Source organism: Sciurus vulgaris, assembly GCF_902686455.1.
Source record: "Sciurus vulgaris genome assembly, chromosome: 12".
NCBI lineage: Eukaryota > Metazoa > Chordata > Mammalia > Rodentia > Sciuridae > Sciurus > Sciurus vulgaris.
This window is the reverse complement of record NC_136473.1, coordinates 55,594,580-55,620,603: the sequence shown is the minus strand read 5'-3', so window position 1 is coordinate 55,620,603 and position 26,024 is coordinate 55,594,580. Positions and strand designations below refer to the sequence as shown.

Below are 26,024 nucleotides of genomic sequence, written 5' to 3'. Positions count from 1 at the left end.
GTAGAATTAATTTATATCTTAACCACTCCTCTTCTTGGTTCACTTTCAAGTCCCCAGATCCTTAGAGAGTGTCTGTACATATTTGGTGCTCAATAAATGTTTGTGTACTATACTTCTGCTTCTCCTCCAACATTTGATCTGCAGACCTGTATTTTACTATCCAATTATTGATTGGATTTTTATTAAGCTCCTGATACAGTTTCAAACAATCCAACAGAGATTAAAATCTGCACAAATTTAGCTGCTATTGCCAGAAACTAAATGCAGGAAACTATGTCTCCAGCCTCCATTTACATATTCATATTGGACACTTTTCCTATACTCAAGGCCACGTGGCAAGTTTTTGCCTGCACGTACTAATCAGACACCAAGAGAGAAACCTCTGATGGTGGGGTGGGGTGAAGGCAGCAGTAGTGGAGAACAGACTGAGCAATCAGCCCAGCTCTGCCTCCCCAGCCCCCCTTCACCAACTCCTAGTCCCCAGTATCCAGGGACAGTCTAGTCTGGCAACTGGAACTTTTGTGTTCAGCTGAAGAGAATGTGCAAATGACAGTTTGGGCTGTCAAGGAGCTTATTACCTAAGCAAGGAGCTTACATATTTATGAGCTGACATCTCAGATTTGTGGCTTTGCAGGATTCCTCAATTTCCCTTTAGAGCAGCCAATAGGTATAGAAAGGCCTTGCAGGCTCATTACCTCACCCCACACCTCCAACCACTGTACCCAGACACAGCAGGTGGCTCATTTGTGGAGACATCCAGGGTCAAAAGAGAGTGAAAAATGAGCCTACACAAACTCCTGGGCCGGACCTGAAGAGGTGAATAATAGACCCACAGTACACTCACTGTACTGGCAAAGGCAACTGCAGTGGGGTTTGTGTACAGACATATGTGAAATTAATATTTACATCCCCGCAGAGTTGTCTATTAACAAAGCACGTGTAGGTATGTGATTTCACATCATCCTCTGGAACATCTTGTGGTTCTGCATCAGAACCGGTTGTTGGAACTGTCCATTCCTCTGAAACATTTTTTTTTTTTTTTCCTGAAAAGAACAAATTTTTTTTTGCCGGGAAAACAAACCTAAGAACAAGGAAGAGTTTTTCATCATGAACCAGAGCTCAAGCACTGCCACAGAAAACTCTAACTTATTCTGCCAAATTTAAAAAATAAAAAAAAAAGAAAAGAAAAGAAAAAAAAAAAAAGGAGGGGTTTGGCCCAGAGATGAGAACAATTCAGCATCATTCTCCTTAGCTGTGGCTAGTCCCACAATAAAAATAAACTCTGGCACTAGAAAAAGAATAGAACCCAACTTCTCCTCCAATGAGAGGGCTTATGAAATGCAATGAGGTTCCAAACTGAGGCCGAAATCCAGAACCAGGTTTGTCAGACTCAAAACTCTGCACCTTCGTTGACTGTGCTGCCTCCGTGATGAGGTGTCATGGAGCAGGCGAGGTGTTCTTTCTGTGCTCCAGGACTGCTTTGCTTTCTCTCTCTCTACTCTTCTTTCTGGAACCCATTCCCCTTCTCCATCCTCCCAGGGAAGACTCTGAAATCCCTCTCCCATAGTCCAGGTAAAGGAAGTTACAGAGTGATCCCTCCCAGGGGTACTGACTTTCAAAGTCTTGTCTTTCATTTTGGAATGAAACGTCATGTTGCTCACAGAGTTTCAAACATCAGAGCTTCTGGCCCACATAGAGTCTGTCCTGCTCTGTCACAAAGAATGGGCCCGCACTGCTAGGGCAGAACAAAAGAGAATGTTGTTTGGTTTCACTAAAAGGAATGAATCTTCGTATCTGAGAATCCAACTAAACTCTTGGCACTAAGAGTACATGTCCGCATACTACGTTGGAACTGAATGCAAGGTACAGCACGCTGCTCACCAAAGTCTTTTATACATGTTATTTCGTTTCTTTTTTCACTGGAGTTCTGTGACTGAAGTAGGGCAGAGATCCTTCATTCCTTCTTTCATTCATGTAGCCATTCAGGAAATGTGTATCGATCAGGGCCCTGGTCTTGACATAATGCAGAGCTTCAAGACAGAGGTGTCACCCTCAGAGCGATTACGGTCATGGAGGTGAATGGCAACATCTACATGGCAAGCCCCAAGATGGAGAGTGGAGGAGCCATGGGGTTGTACAGGAGATGCCCTGGCCCAGGCTCAGGGGTCAGGCAGGTTTCACAGAAGAAAAATAGGAAGAAGTTAGCCATGAAAAGGAGAACATGCTCTGAGGGACCAGCATGAGTCAAGGTGTAGAGAGCGGCAGATTCATGTGGTTAGAGAAATGGGCTGGAACACAGAGGAGGTGATACAATTTTCTTACGGTCCTGTGAGTGTTTACCAATAGCAGAGACTCAAATACTCAGGTCTTGTCTTTTATTCTAGCACTCTTCTGGTTCTACCACACTGCCTTCCCATTTAGGATCTGGTCCTTAAAGTACCTGACAGGCCACCACTGACAGAATTTCTGGACAGCATAGGTAACAAGGACACAAGGAGGTGCCAAGCCAAGCTGAGCTCCATGTATTATTTCATTTAATTCTTGCAAAGCATAATAAGGGGTTATAGTTTGGATCTGGAATGTTCCCCAGAGGCCCATGTGTTAAAGTTTTGGTCCCCAGCTTGGCACTATTGGTAGGTGTTGGAACCTCGAGAAGGTCAGTTCTAGAAGGAGGTCTTTGATCATTGAAAGTGTGCCTTTGAAGGGGCCAGTGGCACCCTGGTCTCTTTTTTCTTTCTCCTTTCTTTTCAGGCCATGATGTGAACAGTTTTGCTCAGCTATACATTTCCACCATGATGTGCTACCTCATCACAGGCCCAAAGCAGTGGAGCCAACAAAACACAGACTAAGATGCCCCAAACTATGACATAAAATACACCTTTTCTCTTTATAAGTTGATTCTCTCAGGTAGTTATTATAGTAATGGAAAACTGAGTTAACACATGAGTCAAGCTTTACACACATTTTGTTGATATGAAAAACAGAAGCTTAGAGAAGTTAAGCAATTAGATGGTCAGTAGTTAAAATGCAGGTAATGCTCATCGGTTCTACTGAGTTTAGATGTTTCCTAAGAGCAGTTTTTTCATGGACACCTAGAGGAAGACAAGGAGAGAAAATGTCTAGGAGAGAAGGCAAGTCTTTCCAATCAGGAAAACTTGCAGTGTCATTTTTCACAGGTCTTCTTCAAATTTATTATGTTGTCTTAAAAACCTAATTATAAGAATTCTTAGGTTTTATTTTTTAATTGACAAATAAAATTATATATATATAGTGCACAACATGTTGTTTTAAAATGTGTATACATTGTGGAATGGCTACATTGAGCTAATTAATATATGTATTTATTCATATATATATTTTTTGGTTCAGGGGATTAAATCTAGAGGGGTTCAACCACTGAGCCACATTTCTAACTCCTTTCATTTTTTATTTTTGAGACACGGTTTCATTAAGTAGCTTAGGGCCTTGCTAAGTTGCTGAGGCTGGCTTTGAACTTGCAATCCTCTTGCCTTAGCCTCCTGAGCCACTGGGATTATAGGTGTGTGCCACCATGCCCAGTCCTCATATACTTTTTTTATGGTGAGAACACTTAAAATCTACTCTCTTAGCCACTTTAAGGAATATGATATATTGTTATTATTGTAATTCTCCAAATTTATCTAAGACATATGTTTTTCCCCTGAGTCTCTCTGAGGGCTGGGTGGGAAGGTGAGGGTAGAACTGCACCAAAACTCAACTCGTTAGGAACTAGGGTTCTCTGCAGCATAGGTCAAGTGAGGAAGGAATGGAGCTCATGGAGAGAAGGATGCTGGCAGATGTGCAATTGAGGAGGACCAGTTGAGGCAAAGGGCAAAAACTAGACCACGTATGACATGTCTAATAAGTAAACTGAGGATGCTCATAACAGAAACCTGTTCTTCAGAGCTGAAAATCTGCATTCCGCAGGTTTGAAGAACACTTCAGCTGCCAACGCTTCAGAACAGAACCAGCTGCTAAAGACGACGTCTATCAGAGTGAGAACCTGCCCGCACAGTAGGATCCCTGAGCAAAGTAAGAATGGACAGTTTGTCTTGTGCAAAGCTTGTCGGCAGAACCTCAGACCAAAAATGCAAACTTCATCCCATCTGTAAGGTATTGATCACTTTAAGACTTATCATAACCATCTGGCGTTATCAGTTTAAACCTTCTGGGCGCTTCACAGAACTTGGCTTGAAACTCCTCAGAAACATCCTGCTGCCTTCTCTTTCTCTTCTTTCTCTCACCTTGAATCCAGGATTTTTTTTTTTTTTTTTTTTAAATTGCTCAGCAGTTTTCCTGATGCCAATCAGCTGCCTCTCTCAAAGACGGTTTGCAGGTATCAGCATATCTGGCCCCTTTGCTCATTCACCACTAAAATGCATTCTCCACCCTCCATGAAAATCCTGCCCTTGGCAGCTGATCTTTTTGCCTTAATAGGACATACAGAGATTCCAGGGGGATTTGGAGCTGTTCACTAGGGACACTCCAGAAGCAAGGAGAGGCATGGGCTGGGGTGGAGGAGGAGTGGCAGGAGGGAGGTGGGGCTGCTTACTCTGTTAAAGTGAGCAGGAACTCAGAAGTTCATTTTTTATTACCCTTTCTTTTCTATTCCTGGAGCAATCGCTCTCCTTTGCTCAAAAACCTCAAAACACTCTGAGAACAGTCCCTGTCTCCACTAACCAGGAAGTCGGCAATTGGTACCTACGTTAACAGGGAACTGAAAACAAGCATGGGAACTGGAATTTGGGTAAGGAAATTCTCGTCTGACTTTGTTTTTTAGTGATTTTTCTTTTCCCTGCATGCTTTGCTCCAGGTTTTCCTCTCCCATCCATACCTCTTCCAGATGCCTGAGTCTGACAAGAGTTCATATAAACAAGAAACCAAAACAAAACAGCGCAAGATTGCAAGCATTTCCCCTTGTGACACAACCACAACGTGCAGAGGCGCTCACGTGATGCTACCAACATGTGTTTTCTGTCTCAGATTCCCCTTGATAACAAAGGACATATTTTAAAAGGCGTGGCCCTAGGTATATCTGGCCAGAAGGAATCGGAGACCGGTTTTGGGATTTAGTTGGGCTTTTAGGTTGATGCCCTCAGGTGCTCAGTGCTACAGCCCTTGCTGATGTTAAATGCCAATTAATAAAGTTAGGAACACTTTGGGGTCAGGTTTGTAAGATATGATCTCATTCTGCTGCTCAAAGAACTGATTTAATATTCAGGAATCAACTGAGCTCATTCAGTTCCAAAATTGGCAGTCCTGTACGTTGCATTACAGTACCCCCTCTGTCCAAGGCTGGGCAGGGCATTTTAAAAGAGAATCTTTAGAAGGGTCTTTCATGACGTTCCAAGACTCAAAGAGAAGGTTGGGGGCTGGGAGACAGGCAGGGAGGGTAGGCAGGTGGGAGGGGCAATAGTCCTGCCTGGGGCTGGGACTTGAGAGAGGGAAAGCCTGAACCCCACTTCCAAACCAACACAAGTTTTAAGAAGCCAGGAATAGTTGTGTTCATACTATTATAGAGACTACCTAAAAGAAAAAGTTGCAAGTAGCTATTTTTAAAAAATCAGCAATCTAGTTTGGTATTCTTACCTAAGTGATTTATTATTTTAAAAGTCTCCTTTAAATACTAATTTTTTTAATAAAGCTTATATTACTTTTTCTATACCAAATTAATCTCAAATTTTGACACCAAATTAATTCAAATTTCAAAAATAGGCAAATCATATTTTAATATTTCTTTTAAATAGCTGCCCTTTTTCTCGTATGAAATAAACTGATTTTGGTCTTCAGGTTCCTTGATTCTTTTTTCTCCTCTGCATACTTGGGAACTCAAGTACATAAACAGCAGCACAGAAGAATAAAAGACCCTCTGATTGGCAGACACTTGCCACCCTAGCCTTCAACTCGCCCATGTCCTGTAACCCAGACCCTGTACTCCAGAATGGGAGGTGTCCTTCTTAGGAAACGCTAAAATGGACAGGAAACAGAGCTGACTTAAACCTGAGTTAAAAAAAAAAAAATCCATCTCACATTTATATAGTCAGAAAGAATCTGTTCTGAAAGCCACAGGCTAACTTCACTTTTATGATTCTGTGAAGAGAACACGTTTCAATTCTGTCTTTGAGTATAAGATGAGCCAATGTCAAATATTTTAGCAACTCTGCATAAGCCTGATTATTGCAGTGACTGTCAGTTCATAAACCTGGTTCGTTTATTTCCCGTTTGTTTCTCATCCTTCAGGGGAGGTTTGCAGAGTCTAAGTAACTAGTTTCTGTGTCTCATCTGGTGGAGTGGTATGTATTCTGCAAGTCAATTATATGAGAAATGAGCTCACATAATCTGGACCCTCCTAACTTCTTTGAAATACTTTATACATTTTATTTTAACTTTTCTTAAAAGGAAATTCACTAAAGAAATTAAAGTTTAAAATAAAGCAAGTAAGACAGACTGTCTATAACTACAAAAACATACATAACTGGGTTACTTACACTGCTTTCCAATCCATCATCATTGATAAATCATGGCTAAAGAATCAAGTGCAGAATCCATTTCTTCACGTCTGCTAATAAATAGCTTCTCTCAAATTTCTCTTGCAGATCTGGGGCCATCTCAGGAGGAAGTAAGACAGTGCCAAGGTGAAGGAGAAAAAGCTGGAAAATTCTAAAATCCATGGGGGTCTGGGAACTCTGAGAGCAGACCCTGCTGACACATTCTTGTGATTCCAGCCTTTGGCTAAACCAAGATCCTGGCTGCCCTGAGCTGCCAGCCACCTTCCCAGTCCAGGTCAGCCCCCGCTCCAACATTGCATTTCCCTCCAAGAACAGCGCATGGAAGGGAGAGGAGCTCTCGGGATTCTGCCAATCTGCACATGCAAGCTCGCTTCTCAGAGGAAGCTGCACCAGTTTTTCTCTTGTCTGCTATCTCAGAGAGAGGGAGGGAGGGGCAGAGGCAGGCAGGCAGGCAGGCAGGCAGGGAGGGGGGTGTGGAGAGAGAGAGAGAGAGAAAGAGAGAGAAAAAGCTTTACTGAAAGACCAGCAGAGAAACACTTGCTGCTGCAACTCCCATTAACCCACAGTAGCTCAGGAATTTTCCGAGCACAGCAGCTGCAAAACAGACCAACCGTCAAAACCAAGTGTTTAAAATCTTTAATTATGCATCATATACACATTTTAGTCATGTGTGTGCAAAGCCCACAGAACCGAGATTCTGTACATGCGTGTAACTCTGCAAGTAAACACTTGTAGACAGATGCAGGTATGTGTCCCCACGAGAATAAGATCTGCAGGCACATATTTCATTTTCTAAGTGAAAATGTCTAGTCTCACAGTTTACCTGTCTTAAAACTATTCAAATGCTCTCAGTAACAGAAGTGCAAATCAAACCAACAACCCTTTGCCTCTGATGCCATCTCAGATCATGCCTTTCCCAGTTGGATCTGAGTTCCTAATTCTTTTTCTCTGCCTCAGGAAGAAGCCCCCAAAAGGATGAGGGGAGTAGTGAGTTGGAGGCTCTCATTGTGAAGGTCAATTTGCATGCCACTCTCCAGTGTTAGTGGCACCTCAAACCAGAGCACTCCAGTGACCCAGGGAGAGAGCAGCCTGTAGCAGAGGAATAGATTAAAGCACATGAGCAAATAGGAATAGCAAAAGAAGAGCTGGAGGCAGGAAGATAGGAAGGAGAAAGGAACAGGTGAGGCTTGGCAGAAGGGGAAGCCTTGGAGGTTGACCACACAGATCAACCCTCCCCACTCTTTACAGAGAATTCTGTCCTCTACGCTTCTCCACATGAGGTTCCAGTCACCTCCATGAGGAACACCCAGTGATGGCGATGTTAAAACTGCTGATCCTTGGACCCTACCCCAAAGATTCTGATTAAACTAGGGGAGACCCTAATTTGCATTTTAACAAGCTCCACAGGTGACTTCCATGTAGGCTAAAGTTTCAGAGGACTCTCTTCTTTTCAGTGTCGAGTGATTGAATGGATGAAAAAGGGAAGCAAGAAGAGATCTGAGTGGAACAGCCGTGGAAACACCAATATTTATGAAGAGTGGGGAGACAAAACAAAACTGAGGATGAGTGTTTAGTGTGGTGAGAGGGAAGCAAGGGTACAGAGAGAGCATGAAAACCCAACCAGAGTGAGGAGGAGTGGTGTACCACTTTCCAAAAATGCCATGCTTTCACAGCTGAGCCTGTGCACTGTTCCTCTGGTGCTGGTGTCTGGATCTGGAATGTCCCCCAAGGCCCATGTGTTGAAGGTTTGATCCTCAGCATGGTGATCTTGGGAGCATGGGAAACTGTGAGAAGTGTGACCCAATGGAAGATCCTTAGGTCATTGAGAGCATGCTCTCAAAGGGGATTGTAGGACCCTCGTCTCTTGCTCTTTCTCTTTTGTACCTGGCCATGAAGTAAACTGGCCTCCTCTGCCACACCCTCCTGCCATGATGTAATGTGCCATCACAGGCCCAAAGTAATGGGGCCAATTGGTCATGGACTGAACCTCCAAAGCTGTGAGCCAAAATAAACCTCTCTGCTTTTTAAGGTATATTATCTTAGGTATTTGTTACAATAATGGAAAGCTGACTCACATGCTGCCTGGAATGCTTTTCTTCTCCTGGTAAATCATCCTTTACAATTCAATTTAAATCACATCCTCTTGAAATCTAACTCTCCCAGGGAGATGTTTCCAAAGACTTCTTGTTTGTACATCTCATTACAAGTACCTTTACGCATTGCAATTACTTCTGGGCTGATCTCTCTCTTGCCCATTTAATGATGATGAACTGTTTCTGTAGACCAGATGATCACTCAATCGTCACGATATGTCCCAATTTCTGGATACAAGTAGGTACTCAATGAACACTAATTAAGTGGCTACACATAAGACAATTTCTAAGTAGTCAGTATATAGATGTTTGCTCTGAAGTCTTTAAATTGTACATCTATCAATATTTCATATATTATTTTGCATGCATGCACTTTGAAATAGAGAAAAAATTAAAATAAATCATAACATTTGGGATTTGATAGAGTTATCACTTGGTGGATGTTAGTGTTTGGATCTGAAATGTCCCTCAAAGGCTTGTGTGTTCAAAGCTTGGTCCCCCGTGTGGCAATGTTCAGAGGTGGGACTTTTGGGAAGTGATTGGATCATGAGAGCTCCAATCTCATCAATGGACTAGTCCACTAATGAATTCATAGCTGAATGGACTGTTGGGAGGTAGTGGAAATTGTAGGAGGTGGGATCTAATAAAAGGGAGTGGTTCCTTGTGGGACATGCCTTTGGGACTATATCTTGTTCTCAGGCCCTTCTTTATGTGCTCTTTCTCTCTCTCTCTCTCTCTCTCTCTCTGCTTCCTGTCTGCCATAAGGTGAGCAGATTTGTCTTCCATGCCCTTCTACCATGATGTACTGCCTCATCATGGGCCCAGGAACAATGAAGGAAGTCAACCATGGACTGAAATCTCTGAAACCATGAGCCAAAACAAATCTTTCCTCCTTTATTTTTTCTCAGGTATTCTGTCACAGCAATGGAAAGCTGACTAACACTGTGGAGAATGAAGAGCAAAAGTTGCAAAAAACTAACCTAAAGAAGAAGGTTAACGTGAAAAGCAAATAAAATACCAGTGTGAGGTGAACTTGGCAGAATGTACAGTATTACAGAGGTTGGTTTTGATCAACCAAATATGTTCAGAGCTCAGAAAGGTGACACATTTGCAATCAACAGTGGCAAAGCAAAGGCCTAACCAGTGTGAGGGGGTGCCTCAAGTGGAAGAAGACTTACAGTGACTCTCTGGACAAGGTCAACTGAAAGAATTAGAAGAAAACAAAATCTCCCATTTACTTGCTTAAAAAGCTTGGAGGAATTATACATGAAAAGTTAGGAATCACACCAATCTTGAATGAAAGGATGGATGAGTGAGCAGCAATGGTAAAGGAAGAGCACTCAGACCATTCCTGGGGAACACTACCACTTCAAGGGCATTTAAAAGGCCATTTTCCAGTTCTTAAAGTCATTTATTTGTTATCAAGTTCCCCATGTACAAGTGACCTGCTCTTTCATCCCATGGCTAATGATTTCCTGAACAAGATCCAGAGCCCAATCTTCCACATACAATCTGCTGCCACCAAAGTCCTAATATACGGAAATGGTCTTTAAACTTGGTAAAACAGAGAAGGAAAGAGAAGATACTGACAAGATTCTATCTTAGAACACAGAGAAGCCATCTTAAGAACTGATTTACTTGTCAAAACATGAAGCAAACAGAATATTCAGTACTGTAAAGTTGGGAAACTCCAACCAGAAATTTGGAGTGTCTGAGAAAGCTGCCACCAGTACCCTCCTTTCTCTTTCTCTCTCTCGTGTACAGCAGAACTCCTAGTGGCCACAGGGAATGGATGTGGGGTATGTCTTCCAGATCTTGCTTTAAGGGAAGACTTGTGGCCCTCGCAATGGGCATTCAGTCTCCAAATGTCCTTTCAGGATTTGCTTTAGTTGAAGAAAGCCTCAGGAAGCTGCTGAGGGCCAAGAGCAAGACCTTCCCAGGATGGCCCCTGCACAGTACCTGGAGGTGTTGGGAGTACAAAGGCCCAGCCATTGGGTTCCACACAGGGCACTCTGCTGGGCCACTGTGCACCAGAGATTCCCTGTGGCCAAGGCTTTGTTGGGCTTCTTGGGTATTTTGATTTTTCCTCTGTACAATCCTTCAGCCTCCTCAATCCCATAGGTGTTAATCTCTAATAAACATCCGGCATGCTTGACTCTGAGCTCAGTGTTGGCTTCCAGAGGATCAGTCAGTCTGCAACTCATGGGGTGTTACTCTACTTTCTTAGAGACATATTACCAGCAATCTCCAAAAACATACCTCTGGTGATGTCAAAGGTTCAGGGCAACGAAAATTGTTCTCTCTCCTTCAACACAATGTTGGGCAACTGATTTTATCTCCAGAGATCTTAATTTTCTTATTTAGTGGAAATTGGAGATCACAGCACTCTTGGGCTCTGGAGGTGTGAAGAAGTCAGAGGTCTCCCTGCAACTATCACCACCATAGCTTCTTTCAGCTGGAGAAGCTCTGCTTCTGTCTGTTTTACATGTTGAAGATCTTGTAAGATTTCACTTAAAATAGGAACTTGGCAGTTAAAGTTTTTTTTTAAGTACTAATTTTGATGATCCATAGAAACCTCCCATCTGTAACATCCTGTGATGCTCTGACTATTCTCAGAAGACACAAAAAAGCAGAAAAACAACATGGTACCTAAGGCCATCCACTAATTTGGAAAAACAAATCAACTCACACATAAAGACAAGATCATAAGATAGATTAAGGGAGAGATGCCTTTAAGGCTAACTTCTGATTTATTTGGACAGATAGGGAACTATAAATGATGATGGAATTAAGAATAGTTTCCTGGAGGAGTTTGGACAACTTATTAGTTTACAGGAGGATTTAAGATGATGGGTAAAGAAGAAAGAGCTTTCAGTTAAATGAACGAAATTCCTTGGCTATGCTTGGCAATTATCTCTTCCTTTCTGGCCCCAAAACACAAGAGAATGTGTGAACAAAGGCCGATTTGGGGGACATAAAAAAATTAGGCCCCATTATCATGCTTAAGAGAGAGGGGAAGATACTCTTCCACTCAGTGGTTAAAAGGAAAACGCAAGCAGCTGAAACTCTAGTGACTCATTTTTATATAAAAATAAACATATTTATATGCAAGGAAGAAGGAAGGTTAAATGGTTACGGAATAGTTATAAATGATGAAGAAAAAAACCCTAAAAGAATCATATCTAAATCACCTGTGGAATGTATCTGTGGGAAATACCAAAAGTATGAAAGTCCTTAATCCTTTAAAGACCTCAAGATTCAAATGAATCATGTGTATTCTGAAAAGTCAACACAGCAATGGTTAAAAATAAATTTATACTCTTTGATATGCTGGGCAATCACATCTAACTATTTTATTGGTGATTATATTTGGTAATTACTTTTTAAGTCCGTGTTATTCAGAAAAGGGTATATTTGACTGAAGAAATGAAAGTCTATTATTATAGTACATATTGATAGCTGCACATAATACCTTATATATAATTCTTTACATCTTCAAAACTTCTGTTGGCATAAATGTAGATCCCAAGTCTGCCAATGAGAAAAAGGCACCCCTGTCTCTATTTGGAGTTGTCAGGCCTTATGGGAGCCTATTGTAGATTTTTTTTCTTTTCAAACAATATTGTGTTTTATTGCTTAATTTTCCAAAGTGGAATCATCATGTGGTTTGTCTTTCAGTAAAAAATTAAGAATTTGTTCAGTTTTTTTTTTTTTTTAAATTTTATTGTAAACAAATGGGATACATGTTGCCTCTCTGTTTGTACATGGCGCATAGGCATACCATTTGTGTAATCATAAATCCACATACAGTAATGTTGTTTGATTCATTCTGTTATTTTTTCCCTTCCCCCCACCCCTCCCACCCCTCTTTACCCTCTATACAGTACTTTCTTCCTCCATACTTGCCCCCCTCCCTAACCCTAACTCTAACCCTAACATTAACCCTTCCCTCCCCCCCTTTATGTGTCATCCTCCACTTATTAGCGATATCATTCGTCCCTTGGCTTTTTGAGATTGGCTTATCTCACTTAGCATGATATTCTCCAATTTCATCCATTTGCCTGCAAATGCCATAATTTTGTCATTCTTTATGGCTGAGTAATATTCCATTGTGTATATATACCACAGTTTCTTTATCCACTCATCAGTTGAAGGGCATCTAGGTTGGTTCCATAGTCTGGCTATTGTGAATTGAGCAGCTATGAACATTGATGTGGCTGTATCTCTGTAGTATGCTGATTTTAGGTCCTTTGGGTATAGGCCAAGGAGTGGGATAGCTGGGTCAAATGGAGGGTCCATTCCCAGTTTTCTAAGGAATCTCCACACTGCTTTCCAGAGTGGCTGCACTAATTTGCAGCCCCACCAGCAATGTATGAGTGTACCTTTCTCCCCACATCCTCGCCAACACCTGTTGCTTGTATTTTTGATAATCGCCATTCTAATTGGGGTGAGATGGAATCTTAGGGTGGTTTTGATTTGCATTTCTCTTATTACTAGAGATGTTGAACATTTTTTCATAAGTTTATTGATTGCTTGTACATCTTCTTCTGTGAAGTGTCTGTTCATTTCCTTAGCCCATTTGTCGATTGGATTATTTGTATTGTTGGTATAGAGTTTTTTGAGTTCTTTATAGATTCTGGAGATTAGTGCTCTATCTGAAGTATGATTGGCAAAGATATTCTCCCACTCTGTAGGCTCTTTCTTCACATTACTGATAGTTTCCTTTGCTGAGAGAAAGCTTTTTAGTTTGAATCTATCCCAGTTATTGATTCTTGCTTTTATTTCTTGTGCTATGGGAGTCCTGTTGAGGAAGTCTGGTCCTAGGCCGACATGTTGAAGATCGGGACCTACTTTTTCTTCTATAATCTGCAGAGTCTCTGGTCTGATTCCAAGGTCCTTAATCCATTTTGAGTTGAGTTTTGTGCAGGGTGAGAGATATGGGTTTAGTTTCATTCTGTTGCATATGGATTTCCAATTCTCCCAGCACCATTTGTTGAATTTGACCATTTCTATTAGAGTCTTCATGTCCAATTTTCTAAGCCCTATTATGATGGGGCCAGTCCTGACTACAGCTACAATTTTAACTAAAAAGAGGAGAAAAGGAAAAGAGAGAAAGAAAGGAAGAGGAAGAGGCAGAGGAGGAGAAGGGGAAGTATAAAGGAAGGAAAAGAAGGTGAGGCAGGGGAAGAAGCTCTAGAATGGATCTGTGCCCAAAGCAGAGGGAAGAGCAGGAAGTGAGTGTAGACCTACCTTCACAAAATAGGGCTCAGGGCTGCCTCTCTTCTACGGCTGCAGCCCTGACTTCCCGACCCTGCCCTCACCAGACCTGCTTCAACAATCTGTAGAGGAGCTATGACAACTCTGAAAACTCAGCTTTGGCATTTTACAAAGTAGCCCCAGAGGGCAGGATAGAATGACCACAGCAGGATGTGGTTCCTTTCCTTGGGAAGCCCTTGCACTGGCAGCAGCAGGCCACTCAGGAAGGAGCCCAGCCTTCCATAGTAAACCTTCAGGTAATGCCTCTGACAGAGGCCTGGTCTTGGGACCAGGAGACTTGGTCCCAGGACATCAACTCCCATAGCAGAGCTGGCACTGGCTTTGGAAGAGTTACCAGCTTCTCCCGTAAGAAACTGAGATTCAAACCTTCATAAGGCAAGACGGCCACCCTGTGGAAAGCCAGGAGTAAAAATCCAAGCTCTAGCTACAAATCCACTGGCCTGTCTGGAGTTTTAAACATCCCTATCACCATCGGCTTTCTTTTATGGACAATGATCATCCTTCAGATATACGGTGCTGGGATGCCCTTGATCTTCAGTCTGGCAGACTTAAGAGAGGATTTTTATCCCTCTCAAAAGAACTGAGAAATTCTCTCCCTACAGTGCATTTGAGAACAGATCTCTTTTGTTGAAAATAGTCAGAACATCAAACATTTTTTCTAAAAAATAAAAGGTCAAATACCTCTAATATTTAGTTAGAGCTGTATGGGAAAAAGGAAGTGCTTTCAAGAATGTAAATGCTAAATTTGGGACATACTGATATCTTAAAAACTCCCTTGGTATGAGGTATACACAGGGTGGTTGGCACTATGCAAAGAGAGGATGCACATCTTGGCACTTTATAAAAATCAAAAGTTTAATTCCTATTATGTAGAACTAAATAAAGATGGAGACTATATGTTAATGAGATACACTCATGAGAAAAAATGATGCATGAAAATTTAGATGTAATTTTCAAAAGACAAATTAGGAAAATGTATGTGTAATTTAAAAAGAATCCACCACAAAGTTCTTTCCCAATTAAATTTTTCAGGGAGATTCCTTAAGCGATGAAAGAGTTGGTACCCACTGATGGTCTTTAATCCTCCTGCCATTTTACCTTTCTTTCCTTATTTAGAGACATTCTCTTCATACCCAGTTAATATCTAATCATACCTATAATTTTCATTCATTCATTGGTCACATATGTGGAGTGCCAGGAACAAGAACCAACCTAGTTTTGATCATCATTAAGCTTTTAATCTAATATAAACTAGTCATGGGTTCTGAGGGTAATTGTTGCTTTTCTTAAACATAATATCCCCTATGCCAACTCATTTTGGAAAAGATGCAAGAAAGTATGTTTTTATCTAGTTATTTAAATTTTAAATCTCTAGTTGGAAGAAATCATGCTAAACTGACATTTCATATCAAGTAGTTAAGAAACAGTAATCCTTATCAGACCAGCAGAATCTAGTTGTCTGCCCACCTGCATGATGGGTCTGGGGTTTGTCTCCTCTGAAATGTGTGCTGCCTTAGCTGGTTTATATGATGACTTTGGGTAGACCATGGCCAAGTTCTCAGAGAATGACATAGATGTGCAGCTGGCATCCAATGAATGTGCAACAGCATAGTCATTACCAAAATATCAGAGTGGCATAATGTGTACATGATGAAGCAATTGCCTGGTTCTAAAGACAGAAGTGTAACAGAGCCAAATTTAGCAAAAGGCTCAACGATTCTCCGTCTGTGTGTTGATAAAGAACTAGAATTATTTCAGATTTCTATAGGCCTCTAAATATGTGGCCAGTCTTAGCAAAAAATGCAACTGTTTATGCTTCAGGTTTTGAAGACTAATTTTGATGTGAATTCTTACTACTAGCCCAGTATAGCAATTACCCTTCATTTTTAAAGTGCTCTGTGGATAAAAACTAATTTCCAAAATACCTCTTGCATGCATTATCCCTCTGCTTTAGCAGGATTATGATCTCATTTTACATGTAAGAGAAAAAAGAAAGAAATTTATTCCACTTGCTTTTAGAAACTCATACGACAATAAATGACAAAGAACTCTGATCTCAGCATCAAATTAAACTAAGTTCAAACCTCTAACACAGCTAAAACAAATAACCACAATAAATATGTAAATAGTACTTAACCATATGCCAAGCCCCAATCCAAGGACTCCACATATACCAATTTATTTAATTATCATTACAACTCTGTGATGTATATAACATTATTATACTTATTCTACAGATAAGAAACTTAAAACACAAAGATATGAAGAGCTTATGGATGAAGTCATACATAAGTGGCAAAGCCAAGATTTGGTTCCAGAGCTCATTCTCCCAAACATTACACCAGACAGCCTGTGTAAACCATTGAAATTCTCCAAACTAGAATTCTGTGAAGTAGGGAAAATAGTAGTAGTGACTCCTTGGATTGCCAGAATGTCTAAAATAAAGCATTCTAAAAGTGCTTAGCGTATCATATACACTTAGGAACTGGTCTCGATTTTAATTCTGAGGTAGTGCCCAATCCCTCTCCAATACTTTACTTCCAGGTAGTGGTCTATGCTCCCCTCTAGGAATATTCATAAACTACTTTGCATTACCTTCCTGCCATGCTGGTCTCTGGGGATGTGGATCACTAAGTTCTAAGCTGAATATAGAGATTCCTCTGGGTTGTCATGGATGGAAGCAGCATTTTAGGCAGCTCTGCATTTCTGCTAAGAAAGGAGAAGACCTACTGAAGGAAATGAATTTCACCTTTATCCTCACTCTGACTCTTATGTGAGATACAAATCAATTAATTCATCATAATCTTATTCAACATCTTGACATCTTGAGGCCCCTTCCCAGCTCTTCAGAATTCCTTCTTTAATTCAGTGGTGACTTCTCAAGTTGGCCAGGAGCCAGACCCTGTCCCCATGAAGTTTGAGGGCTATATAAGCTGCCTTGTCTTGGATGTTCTTCTGAGAGTTTGGAAGGAACCCTAAGTTGGTTTTTGACAAGTTATTGGCAAAAGTAGTAGCAGTGCTTGCCAATTTGCTCTAGGCACTGAACATGTTAACAGGTACTACACCAGGTGTTATTAAAATGTTACTTACAACAAACCCAGGTTTCAACCTATTGTTTGGGTTATTACAGTGTTACCAGTTTTGTGCTTTACAAAGTACTATATTTTTCTAACTGGGAAAGTTTAGAATGTGTGTTGAAGAACTCAGCCTTCAAATGTGAGATACATTTAATGCAAATAAATCTTATTCAGGAATCAGAATTTGGGCTAAATGACAAATACTATGGCTTCAGACAAAGAATTACTTTCTAACACTACAGATTGGAATGATGTCATTCCAAGGGCTCAGCCAGTCCAGTTCACAAAAATTAGGTCCCTCCCTGGCAAAATGTCCTACTTGTTCAGTTCTCCAAGGGAAGTTGACAATTTTCATCCATAGGAATTTCAGACTGGAAGGAATACCTTTGAATGCTATGTACTCTGGGACTTAGAGAATGGATATCCAAGAAATAATAGCCCTAGAAATTCCCAATGCTGCTCCTTTTTTTTTTTTAACTTCTGTCCACATGCTCCCCACCATCCCCCTCCGCCTCCCCCTTATTGTGTGTTAACATCTGCATATCAGAGAGAACATTTGGCCTTTGGTTTTGGGGATTGGCTTATTTCATTTAACATGATACTCTCCAGTCCCAATGTTCTTAACAAGAGTTGGGGCCATCTACATTCTGACTGACAAGAAGCAATTACCCGGCCTCAAAGTGTGTGTTAGCAAATCAGAGAACTGGCAGGAAAGTAATGCTCGCATCCAACCACATCTTTAAAGAGGAAGTATTTCTCCCTTAGGAAAATGACCCTTGTATATATTTCACACCATTTATCTTGCATTCTTTACCAGGCACCAGCCATACCAGCCTAAAGACCACAAGCAAAAACAAACCAAAAAAACAAGGTCTCTGTCCGGTTTCACATCCCTCCAGGCCCAGGGTATCAGTTGGCTCATTTGAAGATGCCATGTGTGCTAATGGGCTATGTCCAAAGAACATGTGATTTCTGAAGTAATGTTGCTGTCTTTACCCGCCTGGTCCCCTGACATTATTCCTAAGTGGAGGCATAGAAAAAGCTGTAAATGGAAGCTTTCTCTTTCAAGTTATACTGCACAGTTAATTATTTATCCATGGGTTAGGGTTCCAACCTGTGTGACCCTAGAAATTTAGTGTTGTTTACTTGATCTGGAAAAAAAAATGATCAAATAATAATTCTGCCTTACTCCCTGGTTACAATACAATGCGGCAGTTCAAGTTAGATGTGAAGTAGGGACCCTAGCTCGCTTTACGTCTAGACTCACCAGTAGCCTTGGCTAAATCAATTAGTGTATCTGTGCCGATTTATTTAACCTCTCCACACTCTGATGATGATGGATTAATCTGGATTATATTTGTAAAGCTTGACCCTCTCCAGGGAAGGAAGTCACACACAGGCACACGCACTGCTATTATTCTAGTGCTCTTACATTTTTAATATGGGTATCTGCCAAGGACACTGAGAATTGTCCTGAGCTTGGAGCTTCCGCGCACCTTTTCTCTTTGAGCAAAAGTAACATGAACCACTTGCTAGCACTGAAATAAAAGAGATTTGGTATAGATAAATACTGTTATAAAAATGCAACCAAAGTGCTTCTTTCAGTGGTTTTACTAGTTTGTCAAACTGCTGTCTCATGAGTATAACCATGTCTGCTTTAAACACCTGCTAATATTCCTTTGATTTTCTAACACACACAAACAAAACATATTTTCTCTTCACCAGTACTTCAAGGCATGAAAGAGGAAGAATGTGAATCAGTTTGAGAAAAAAAAAAAATGCAGGGAGTTGAGAGAGAGGAGTGACAGGAGGCTAGCCTTGCTCCCTCCTTCCCTTTCCTTGCCTTCCCAGATTCTGCACCGTGGGAAAAGAGAACCAGGAGGCAGTGGGTTGAGGCTGGTCTTCTCACAGGCAGCTTATAAAGGCAGCTATTAAATTATTGAAAGTCCCAGGCTAAGAGAAAGTGAAATATTAATGACTATATTATTGAGAGGAAGAAAAATTGACAATCCACACAGATTTAAGCTATCTTTGCAGGAAGAAAGCTCAGTATGCAGGACTGAGTGCCATCAGATGTCACTTCAAAGAAACTATCTCCTTGCTTAGGCATGTGTTCTGTGACCAGGCTGCCACCTGCCATGTTTTCTCCACCTCTCACTTTTTCTGGTGGTTGCTGTGGATAAACAGATTTCAGTTGTGGTTCACAAACTCTATTTTCGGCATGTTCTTCCTCAACCCAGTTGCCTCTCAAACAATTTTTTGCTAGTAAATGATAATGTTCCACCAGCTTCTAATTAAGCACATGGATTCAAGAGTGATAACCCTCTCACCGAGGTCTGATTCATCATTTGGGTTGCCCCGGAGGTCTCTGATCCAATTTCCAGCTTCTCTGATGGCGTGAAAGCAAACTGGGTTGAAAATATTAGAATATAAAGTGTGGTAAACCAGGCTTTCATCCCATCTACCTCCCTCTGCTCCCAGGAAGACTTAGAAACAGGAAAGAAATATACTAGGAAATGAAGACAGTGGCAATTTGATGGATAATAAATATGCCGTAATGTCGAAAAATCACGTGGAAATTACTCATGCAGCTCAGTATTTTTTGAGGTGGATGATAATATGACAGCATAAATATGTTTTCAAAATAGTTTTACCTGAGTGTTGCTTTTAATTTAAAATTTGGAACTTTTACCTAAAGCACTGTATTAACATAATTATCTCCATTCTTGTTACACTGTTGACAATTTGCTTTAAAATACAGTCCGCCAGCACACATCATTTAAAATATGCATGGGTTAGTTATTAATTTACACTACAGGGATAGTTAGTTAACATGTGAGATGCCTTAATCAGAAACACACACTTCAGGGGTGATGGGTTAGTTAATCACTTGATGTGTCAAATTTTCATTATCATCTAATTTCAGAATATGATCTAAAATCCAATGAAATTTCTTCTTTGTCTCATGCATTATTTATAAGTAGATTTCCTAATTTCCAAAAATTTGGGGAATCTTCCACTTCAGTTGTCATTGATTTCTAGCTTACCTTATCTGGGGTAAAAAAATAGACTCTGAATGAATTTAGTCCTTTAAATTTGTTAAGACTTGCTTTATGAGGCAACATGCTGTCAATTTTGGTAAATATCCTAGGTATACTTGGAAAAGAATTATACAGCGTCATTGTTGAGTATAGTGGTGTGTGTATGTGTGGGTGTGTGTTATATCAGTTAGGTAAAATTAATTAATAGTGTTTGCTATGGTTTGAATGTGTTCTTCCAAGTTCACATGTTGGAAACTTTAATCATCAATACAACAGTGTTGAGAGGTGAAACATTTAAGAGGTGATTAGGTCATGCGGGTCCAGGAGTCTCTTTGCATTCAAAGCCTCCCAAGGAAAAGGGGCATTAACAGACACCCTATGGGGATCCCTGGAGCACTGTACCCTAACGTAACCTGAAGCAGAACAAGCCATATGAAACCTGAATTTCTGGGATTATTTTCTTTCTAATTGTACAATCTTAAACATTTCTTTCAGTATTGGTCAACTAGTGATGGATTCTTTCAATTTGTTTGTCTTAAAGTGTCTTTATTTCAACTTTTGACAAATATTGTTGGTTTTATAAAATTTTAGGTTGGCGGTTGCATTCTTTCAACACATTAATGTGATATTCCATTGTCTGCTGGCATCCAATGTTTCTGTTGAAAGTGAGTGTTGGCCTTTTGTTCCTTTGAAAATAAGGTTGCCGTTGTTGTTTCCCTCCCTTGTGGAATGATTTTTCTCTTCGGTTTCTGTTTTCAAAAGTTTTACTACTCCTGTCTAGTTGTGTTTTTCTCTGTATATATTCTGGTTGGTACATGCAAGGATTCTTGGGTCCATGTTTTTATGGCTTATATCATTTTCAGAAAGTATTGCTGTTTCATCCCCTTTTCTTCTCTTCTGGGACTTCAATTACATGTTGCTATATGGAGGGACAGATATTCCATATGTCCCTATGTCTCATTCTCTTTTCTGTATTTTCATCTTCTCTGTTTTCTGTGCGTCCACCTGGATATTTTCTACTGATCTGTCTTCCATTTCACTAATTCTGTATTGTACTACATTTAATGTGCTATTAAATCCATCTGTTGAGTTTTTCATAGCCATTATTTCATTTTTTTTAAGTTCCAGAATTTCTAGGTTTTTTTTTTTATAGATTTCAGTTTTCTGGTGAATGTCTTCATCGTGTCATCTATTATCTTGAACGTATTAGCCACAAAGATTTAAAGTCTATGTCCGAATGCCCACAATTGGGTAATTGATGGATATTTTTCCAGTGCCTATCTTCCTCTATGGGATATATTTCTGTTACGTCTTGTAATTTTTATTAGGAAAAAAGTATGCAAAGTTTAGACATTACTGTTAATACTATCTTCCTTCAGTGATGGTTCACCTAATCCTGTAGTAGGCAGCCCAAATAGAAGTGACCAACTTAACTCAATCCAAGAGTAAGCATATTGAGTTTTTGTATAGGTCATTCTACCTCAGGCTATACTAGGGTACAACTCTCTAAGAACCCCAGTGGGTTATCTATTAGTGCCTCTTCTCCTTTGTATGATTTTAATGCAAATAGAATTTTACTCAGTACTGTAATATGGAACACTCCACTTCTGAATAGATTCCACTCAGTCTTTTGCTCTATAAAGCTTAGTATTTGTCAGATTCTTCAAAAGGGAAAGACTACTAAAGCATCCAGCTTCCTTTTCTGTCTTCCTTCTCTCCAGGATCTTGCCTTCTCAAGTTCTACTTATCCTGGCAAATCTGAACTCACACTTTTACCTCTTAAGTCCCAAGACATTGCCGAAAGATCTGAAATATACTCAACAGATGAACCAAGAGAGAAAAGCACCTTCTAAACTCTCTATGGTTCCCTTCTCTCTCAGATTTTCACCATTCAATCCTCTGGCTCTAGAGGGTTTTTGCAAGCTAGTACCAGCAGGGGCCAACTCTGTTCTGATTGGTCAATGCCTATGCCAGTCCAGGTTATTACTGGAAAGACTCTAATCGGAAGGTTACATTCCAAAGGCAGTTCCTACAATTGCTTTGGATATCTATTTTTATTGATCAAAAGCAAAAGTATTGATAATTAGAATGAAAGAAGTTAGAAAGAATTCTTCTTTGTGGTTGTGTTCAAGATATATGGATTGGCTAGAAATATTGAGCAGATCTTCTTGCTCTTATCAGAATCCAGCAAGTCTAAATAGCTAATGAATTAGAATGGCTGGATCCATTATTCAGATCCTGGCAGGAGCTTTTTAATTTATTTTTCACTTGACTTTGGATGATTATCTGAACCATAACCAGACCTGCCTCTAGCGTATCTTTTATGGAAGGTGCTACAGGAATGCCTAAAAGGACAAGGATGTGGCTCTTCATCAATTTTACAAAATGGATTATATCACCTTTTTGTCAGCTTGCTAATATATGTGTCAAAGTATGGCAGAATTTGGTTTAAGACTCATTTCACTCATAATAACCTGAAAACAAGGTTTCATGAGAGGAAATCCATTACTCTACCTACCCTGAACTAGGAGGCTAAAAATATCTACCCAAAATAACTGTACATAATCAAGTTGGCTTAGGTTACTTTGAAAAAATGTCCTTTGCTTTTGTAAGTCATTGCAAAACTTTCATGACCATGATAGTGCCTTATCAATTTTTCTAATGTCTTTTTTTAAAAAATGTCACATGAACTATTATAATATAGCTTATTCTTATTATAATATAGCTTATTCTTGGCCCAAGTTACCCCTATTCTCTTATTAACTCTAGTGGACACAAAAAAAGAACTGAGACAATTGAAGGGTCTCCTTAAAGTCAACAACTGACAGTTAATCACTGCATCCAAGAGAAGGGAATTCTTCCCTCTCCCTATCAGAAGAAAGCTTATAAAGCTTGTGAATGTCATCTTAAGCACAAGAAAAATTAGAAAACATGAATTCTCTTCAATGAAACACATACAGAACCCAGAGGGACCACCAAAGTTACATTTCTGACCATTGTGAGGGGTAAACTGCTTTTAGGGAATAGCAGACAGTGCTCAGCTCTTGTCTTTGGAGGGTTCAGAAGAAAGGCCTTCCAAAAGCTCCCAGCCTAGTTGCTTGCCTGCATGAAAGCAACTACCAGGAAGGGCGTGGACATAAAGTGCCACGAAATCCCCAAGTTCCAACCCCTGGAAGAAATGTAGAGATTTTTCTGGTCCACATGTCCATTTTACAGTCCAAGAAACAGAGGTTGAGATTACCCAGATGATAAGCCCTGACCCAGAATTCAGTTCACTGGGTTTATAATCCATTGTGCAGTTTAGTGTTCTCCTATTTTCTCTCCTTCCTGAGGAGCTCCCAGAAGCCAGTGGCTCCTTCTCAGGTTATAATTAACATTCTTTCTGGCTGTTCTTATGACCTAGGTTAAGCTAGGTCAGGAAAACATTGAATACAGCACAGGACTTTCAGGCTACTTGTGCCTATCCAGCCTTTTGGATATGAACAGAATGTCCCCAGCAAAGAAAATAAAAATTTTGTATCAGAGTAACAGGAACAACAGCAGTCAATAATATGGGCCGCTTTTAATTCTAAAATGTCAATATATAGTTATTTTCTTTCCAGAAGAGCAATATGAAAATATTGATGTTAGTAAGACAAAGGCACTTATATGTTAGCTTTGACCTAAATTTTTTAGGTCCTACATCTCTGGTTGAAATTCATTTCATTCTTTGGATAATTTTGGCAGAGGATAAATATGCTGTCTCAAAAGAAAGAATAAACAAGATTTAATCTGTTCAGTGATTTCTCACGGGACAAACTCCAATCTAAGCAACAAAATGGAAGAGGGAAATATTCTTCAGTACTGAAGAGGTAGAAATTGGTTCAAATTTTCTGTTAAAAATAAAGAATTATGAGGCTCTGACTTACTTGATAACATTATAGATATTTCAAAACACCACTGACTTTAGAGTATTGTGTATTCAATGTATTTCATATGATACTCAGAATTCTTACTGGCAAGGTTCACATACAGCATTAAATGCAACAGAAAGCCATTCTCAGATACTCTCAAATATTTTTCATCATTCATATCACCTTCCAAGGATTCAATATTAAGAAAACAAAGGAATCTAGAAGTGGAATTAGTGGGAAATAGGCATTGCTTTTGATAGGACACTAAGATGAAACTGCCTACTTTTCATTAACAAGTAGCCCTCTGACATGTTAGAAATACGAACATGGATTCTGTAATAAAAATATGTTCTACAGAAGCTTAGATGGCATGTGGTCCATACAGAAGTCCCTTATGGATAGTTTGAGAATAGCCTAATATGGGAATGGTGAGTCCAGTCTCATCAATCCTTTATACTGTATCTAACCATGCAGACATCACAAATCAATCACAGAACTATTTCCTGCCAAGTTCAATACTCCAGGTAGAGACCAAGATTTGATTATAGTAAGCAAGGAAGCTGAAGTTGATTTACTATTACAGGCAGTCAAACAAATCTACATACAGTAGTACAGTTGTTAGATGTATGGGCAGAAAGTACTAGATTCATACACAGATCAATCAAATATCAGAGAGCTGTTCTCGGACATGTTACTTAAGAGTAGAATATCAACTATGTCTACCCAAAAACATTTTTGTAAAAATTAAATGAGACAATTAGTATAAAGTTCTTAACCATGTATCAGGCACATTATAAGAACTTCATATTTATTAGCTAGTATTATTAATAATAAAATTATGCCTATCATTGGTTCAAACATATTAGTTCTCTGGGTCTGAACTAAATCACACCATGTTATACACAATACTTTACATATGAGCATACGCAAAAAGAGCCAAAAAAATCAATCTGCATTTTTGCTTTAAAAAAGCTGCAAACTTAGCAAATAGTAAAACTAAATATTTCAAAAGGGAGGCACTAAGGTACTAAATGTACTAAATCTGTCTGTCTTTGGAAAATGACAGGTTGGGATCATACTTACAAGTTGTACCAAAGTCACTTCAACCCATTGTGCGGCTTGACATCTCTTTAGATTTCTACCCCAAGGCTGGATCATTGGTTGTACAATTTTAAAAGATAACAAGCCATTTGATTTACTTTCATGAGATATAAATATATTTCCTTTATTTGCAACATGAATCCAATCCATGTTTATTTGTAAATGACATGTAATTGAAATTTAACAAATTCTGCTATATTCTCTTATGTACTCTGAAGGTTTGAAAAGGATGCATGAGTCTTTAGGCTGTGTCCAACAAGTTTGTTCAAGACAATGCCTGAAATTCAGAAGGATTGCTCTGTGATGGATATAATAGTTTGGATTAGGAATGTTCCTGGGAGGTCTACGTTTTGAAGGCTTGGTCCCAGCCTGTGGTGCTATAGGGAAGTGGTGAACCTTTAAGAGGTGAGCCTAATGGAAAGTCTTTAGGTCATTGTCGGGGGCTGTTCCCTTGAAGGGCATTGTGGGACCTTGGTCTCTTTCTTTGTTCCTAGCCATGAAGTAAATGATTTTGTTCTATCACACACTACCTACCATCACACACTGCCTCATCACAGGTCCCAAACCAACAAGACCAAGTGATCATAAACTAGAAACTCGAAAACTGTGAGCCAAAATAAACCTTTTCTCTTTACACGTTGTTTTATTTAAGGTATTCATTATCGTAATGGAATGCTGACTTACACAATGGACATATTTATAATGATCAATAAGTGACCTTTAACTAGCTCCTCAATGTGGACATCTAGCTGCCAGAATGTGAAACCAGACTATCTGTTCTATAAATTACAATGACCTAGAAGAAGGGAATTTGCTTTCCTGTGCTTACAAACTCACAGGATCCATTGCAAGGGATTCTAGGGTGCTGGAGCCCTGGGAGTCATCTGAGATGAAGGGCAGAGGTCTCTTGGAAATAGAAGAACCCGAGACTTGTTTAAGAGGCACTGGAGGAGCTTTAATCTTAGCATATTTTGCATCTTCGAACAACAAACCGGCCTAAGGCATAAGGAATCTA

General features: G+C 39.9%; 1 protein-coding gene across 2 annotated transcripts in view; it reads right to left on the bottom strand.

Annotated features, from left to right (window-relative positions):
• KIF26B (kinesin family member 26B) overlaps nt 1-26,024 on the bottom strand; it is a 490,037-nt gene that overhangs the window by 177,020 nt on the left and 286,993 nt on the right. Inside the window, exon 1 of one of the 2 annotated variants that reach the window (XM_079106604.1) lies at nt 6,507-7,256. The exons of the other annotated variant lie outside the window; for it this stretch is intronic. Coding sequence (XP_078962730.1) covers nt 6,507-6,529 — 23 coding nt within the window. The 5' untranslated portion in view covers nt 6,530-7,256. Of the gene's footprint in view, nt 1-6,506; nt 7,257-26,024 lie in introns of those variants that run through there. 2 annotated transcript variants of the gene reach the window in all.